This window comes from Falco naumanni, chromosome 5 (assembly GCF_017639655.2).
Source record: "Falco naumanni isolate bFalNau1 chromosome 5, bFalNau1.pat, whole genome shotgun sequence".
NCBI lineage: Eukaryota > Metazoa > Chordata > Aves > Falconiformes > Falconidae > Falco > Falco naumanni.
Genome location: NC_054058.1, coordinates 46,272,893 through 46,278,696, shown reverse-complemented (window position 1 = coordinate 46,278,696; position 5,804 = coordinate 46,272,893). Strand labels below are relative to the sequence as shown.

General features: G+C 41.5%; 1 protein-coding gene across 1 annotated transcript; it reads right to left on the bottom strand.

Annotated features, from left to right (window-relative positions):
• On the bottom strand, positions 1-3,327 carry LOC121088854. The gene is made up of 3 exons (XM_040595455.1): positions 3,108-3,327; positions 1,712-1,837; positions 1-1,403 (listed from the first exon to the last, which is right to left on the bottom strand). Exons 1-3 carry the CDS (start codon positions 3,234-3,236, stop codon positions 1,032-1,034), a joined length of 627 nt encoding a protein of 208 aa, XP_040451389.1. The 5' UTR covers positions 3,237-3,327; the 3' UTR covers positions 1-1,031.
• Between the last annotated feature and the right edge of the window lie 2,477 nt (positions 3,328-5,804).

Below are 5,804 nucleotides of genomic sequence, written 5' to 3'. Positions count from 1 at the left end.
TGACAATAAACCAGTATTTCATCAGATTACTGAAAAAAGGGAGAAAATAATTCATCTCCAAAGACTTACATGAAGTTTTTTAAAGATAACAAGCGTAAAGAAAATAGTTGGTATTGTATGTTAAAGTTCTTTTTAAAATCCCATTCATTTGTAAAGTAGAAAACATTGCCGTATTTTTCCAGTTCCATGTACCGCCTTGTGTTAACTTCTCCTCAGAGATGTGTTGGATAGGTCATTTGCAATTTTGCATAAAATGGAATGTTTCATATTTCCCTTATCTAAGTATGATTCATCTAGCCACTAAAATTGCTATTGAAACCCATTTTGCATCATTAGCTGATATTACTAAATCGTTCAGCATGCTCAGAAAACACAACCATGGGAAAACATATGTTCATGTGAAGCACTTTTGATAAGCTGTTATAAAGAGAGTTCCAGTACATAAACCCATAACTTCTGCCTATAAAAGGAAATGTGCAACAAGTAGGCCAAATCTTGATTATATCTCTGATATTAAAGCTGCAATTTTGGTTTATTTTGCCACCATTTGTCGTGATTATGCCATCTGTGAATGACCCCTTTAAACTCCTCTGCAGTCCTGCACAAAGTGAGAAAGAGCCATTTTTATGGTTTACTTCCATTTCATATTTAGTTTTTGGTTTGGACATTCCCAGTTCATGAGTTCTGGCCTGGCCTAGGAATAAGGAGATATCGGGTTTCCTCCCAGCCCTCTGGCCTGACCTCTGCCCAACAGCCATAATGCAGCTCTGGGATGAGGGGATGCTCCCTGCAGCACGGGGCGGGGGGTGGGGGGGTGGGGGCAGACCAGGTGGCTGCCTGCAGCTCTGGAGAATTTCCCAATTAACAGAGTGTGGTGGATACATCTTGTCCTTGCTTGTAATAGTCAGGCAAGGCAAGAACCATCTCTTTCTTTTTCATCATAGTCAAGCAAGGCAAGAACCACCATAAAACATTTTTACAAGCAACCAGTTGCTATGGGGTTATCGTTTTTCTTTGAAAATCTGCAGCAATCATATTGATTCTTTACTGAGAAAAGATACAGGAAAGCCAAAGCTATGTGTATATGTTCCTTTGACTGTATGATCAAAGCTCTTTAAAGCACAATAGGGTCTCCTTTCCAGAAATCCAGTTGGTGAATTGGCATAATTTCTACCTTGCAGGTTTTTGCATGTTAAATCAAGACAGAGTATTTCCATGATACTGTCTGGACCGAAGCTGTGATTTGGCATCTGGCAGCAGATCTTCTGTGGCCAGTCACTGTCCCATCCAGCCATCCTTTCCAATGGTTTGCTCCTGGCTGTGAATCGTTGTGTCCCTGCTGCTGTGTTTCTGTCCATGTGGTCAGGTAGGGTAGAGAACTCCATCCAGCTGAAAAATAACCTCTGGAAGTAAATAAACAAGAGTGTTTACTTTCCAGCCTGCTCCACTGCCTGCATGGAAAAAAAGCTGTGCCAGCATGGGACTGCAGGATGAGGAGAGAGGCATGAAACACAGGGCAAGAGCCAGCAGCAGGGACAGCTACTGCTTGTGCTGGTGAGGCCACCAAAATCTGTTCAGCACGCTGTGCCCACAGCACCGTGCCTGTCACCTATTTGATTTTCATCATCCTCTCTTTAATTGAAGTTCTGCCTCCTTCCTTGTATTTCTCAGCAAGCAATTCCTCAGTGTGTAAAGGCTTAGCTCCACTTACCACTAATGCCTGTACTGCTCTGTGCAGAGGGAAGAGCCAGCATCCACTCGGGCAAGTCAGCAGAAATAGCTGTCCTTCTATCTGGTCAATGGCACCAATAGGCAAACATTTCTCCACTGGGTTGATCTACCAGCAAAACAAACCTCTCACGAAACTCAGTTAAATATAGCAAACCCACTGTTTGCCTTCCTCCCTGAGAGATATCACAAGGACATTTGGAAATTAATCTGAATGACATTAAGTGTCTTTCTGACACAGGGTAATGATCAATTCACCAGCAGGTAACACACACAGGTTGACAATGAGGTGCCCTTACAGAAGTAACAGAGGGGAGGTGCTTTTAGTCTTCAGGGATCAGTACTTCCCAAAGCCCTTTCCCTTGTGTTGCATAGGTCCTCCACAGCAGAGGGGAGCTTCCATGGTTTGGTTCAGATAGGATCCTTCCAGCAACATTTTGCAAGGCAAGTTGCAGGCACTAAGCAGTGCTCTAGCAGGCTGCCAATGATCGGTTTAGAAACAGTACCAGCACGGAGAGCTAATTTGAAATACTTTAAGTGGTGAGAAAATGCTCAGAACATCAGTATCTACAGTACCCAACTCGCAGGCACATTGGAGAGGGAAAGGGCGTTGGCAGTAGGGTACCTCGGGCCAGGAGCAAGTTGCTGTCAAACACTTTTGAGGGTTAAGATGACCCTTCCCGTGTCTCTCTGGTCCCTGCAGCACCAAGGTGAGACAGAGACAATCCACAGTGATGAAAAATACAGCACTTTTACCTAACCTGTGAGTCATCAAAACAATCTTATTCCTTGACTTCTGGTGGGGGAGGATAACTCCTAGAAAAAGCTGATGATGGTATGTATGCACACAATGTTTGCTGGAGACTATCACCTTTCAGTACAGGCACAAAAAAACATGAGAGATTTGTAAAAAACATTGAAATGCCACCACTGTATGAACCTCCACAAATCTAACTGAAAGATTTTCTCCTTTCCAACAGCGTAGCAGACTCACTCGGTACAGCTGCTTAGGTGCTATTTTTGTATTGTATTGCTCAAAATCATTGTGTCTCACTGCCGAGAGGGCTGTTGGGCAATAGGATGAAAGAGAAACAGTGATGCTGTGTCTGAGGAGTCATTTTAAAAGCTCCATGAATTTAGTGTAGCTCCACAGAGGAAGGTAGTGTTGCTAGCTGACAGGATACTCTCTACCATTAATTAAAGCCTGTTTACTTAGGGATCATATCTTCATGCAAAGGAAGAGAATTATTTTTAGAGAGATTTCACCTTTATTGCCATTGAATAAAATTAACGTTAGCTGAATGGCTCACACAGAAACATAAAAAGCAAAAGCATTTTAGAGTGTCAATTACAAGCATAATGTCTGGAATGGCTCTCACCAGCAAGCAGCAGCTACTGGCCCTTGTGAAATGACTCCTCAACGCCCTCTCTTTCTGCTTCCCACCGGTGAATGTGCTGGCTTGTGATTCTTCAAAACAGCTCATTTCACTGCAGACAGAAGCAAGCATGATTAACCCACTGTCCAGGCTGACTAAAGCTATCCATGTTCATGGCAGCATGGCTACAACCCCAAACCTGCCCCCTTTGAAAGAAATCGTTACACAATATTTATTCTAAGCTGTTTGCCTGGTTTTAGGGCTTATGTTTTGATGAGCTGGAGACATACCTTTCCCTGATGAAACCAGTCGGTTCAGGGACAGCTTTGATCTTTGCATGTCTTCCATCCAGCAAAAGGATTTTGCAAACAGTAACCTTGAAGGAAGTTGGCTTTCAGCCATGAGCAGGAGAAAGTAAATATTACACACCAGTTAAGAATTTTGTGGAGAATTTGGGAGTAAGACTTTGTTTTAATAGAAAGCAAATTTGGGAGAAGTGAAATTTTTCTGTCATGTTTCAGTTTCCGATGTGCAAAATGAAAATGAAACAGATTGGCTTATGTTGGATTGATCCATGCAGAACTAATTTAGTTTGCTAAATACAATTAAAATACCTTGTCTCAGGACAGTTCAACATTAATCTTTCCCTGAGCTGCCACAGTGCTTCGCGGGAGCTACAGTTTATTCTCTTCTGAGAGGCAGGTTACCTGACAGATCGCATACCTTATGGTCCACACAGTTTTAAATGAGACTGGGAAAAATAGAGATTGCTTCATTTAATTTCATTTTGATATGTTACCTTTGGTTAAACAAAAAACTGCAGGGAAATTTTGGATGAGAATTTAGGAATCCACCTGTCTGGAAAACTAAAAATTCTTTTGTACCATTGTCTGCAAAGTGCAGAAGTAGATCGTACCTGGCCCTCCAGGCAGGTGGTGAACCTGCTGGCTCTCTGGAAATGAACGGCTTCTGCGGGTAAGTTTGGAGAACCAGGACAGCGATGCATAACAACAGCTCAGATACCTCAAAGCGAACGAGGAAAACAAGCTCAAGGTACATAACCCAGACTTTTACACTGCAACACTTCTGTGCAGAAATCATCCACCGTGATTGCCAAAGGTGTGATTTTATTGCTCTAAAAGCTCTCTGAATTATGCCATTCAAGAATAAAGGCAGCAGCTTTCCCCTCGAAACATCTTTACACAGCTGGATACCTTGTCATTGAATACTTTCCTCTCAGGTTTTTTTTTGCCTTTTTTTTTTTTTTCCCCAGCACAGTTTCAAAATTGATCTCTCTCCTTTCAATAAGCTCAGGATTTTGAAGGGTTCAGCTGTAGAGGTAACAACCAGTTTTCACCACCGAAAATGCAAGGGTGGAACAGTACACACTTAGAAGTAGAGTTTCAACGTTTTATTTTCACAGAAAGGCTATTTCTTTCTAGGACACTAATGAGTAGAAGCCTGTATAGGAAAAAAAAAAATTGTCATACACAGGTGGCAAAGAAATTGCTGAAGAGTTTTATCCTTTAGTGAAGGCATATTAATGCCAGCCGTGGTTACTCCAGGCTGCTGGCTGAGCTGAGCCAGGTTGCTCCGACAGCTCCCACCAGAGCTCTCTGTCCCAGGGAGACAGGGAGGGCAATTCACACAGGGGAGTCGGCGGCTGCTGGGCACTGGGAGCTGAAAACTTCCAATTGATCTTTCTATTGATCTTCTATCATGGGGCTTTAAAACCACTTAGTGGTTTTGGGGTAAGGGGCGTGGGGGGATGTTACAGTTTCATAAAAATCTTCTCTGATTAAATGGCAGTTTCATTATTTTGGTGATAACTTTGGATCTATGCATGCACACACACAAGCTCCAGCACATATTGTTTACAAGATAAGAAGCTTAGAGATAAACAGTTGCCTTCTTTTCACTTCAGCTATACCACAAGCAAAGACAAATACATAATGCAACAAATCCCCAAGCAGTGAAGTCAGTGAAGAAGACTGATTTACACCAGCTGAGGACGTGGAGCGGAGCACTCACTTTTTTCTTGAGGGAGTATATTCCTCATTTCTTTCCTAGGATTTTTCCTGCAGGCTGTGTGGATCATTAGAAATGAACTAATTATACAGAATGTTTTAAAGATATTTTATTTAACTAGTGACGTACTTTTAGTTTAATGAATACCACATGGCAGGCTCTGCATTACACTAGATGGAATTAGGTGTTCAGCATGAATCAAGAAATGGCATTTCCCTTGCCTAACATGCCTACTTACTAACATCTCACTGCAGGTGTCTTTTCTAACTTCCACGATGTAGTAACTTCCTAAATTTTTTTGAGGGATTCTATATCAGAATGCAGGTAAAGATCAAAGTTTAAGTTTTACGTAGGAGTTTGTGTCCCAGTTTCAAAATAAATGTATCCTATATGCCCTTATGTCTCACCAAAAGTCAGTCACAAGCTTTTAAGTGCTCATTGTATTGAAAAATTAATTTAGATGTATCTGAAGACCTTATCTACTATCCAGTGCAAAATGAATTTTATCAGTGAACAAATTATTATGTTAACATTATTGTCACATTATTTTTAAACCTTTGTCTGGTCACAGCTTAATGTTCTGTGCAAGTTCAGCTTCATCTGCACTTATTGATTCAAAGTGTTGTTTAAAAAGAACTCATTACTAAATATATTCTCCTGTCATTCTCACTT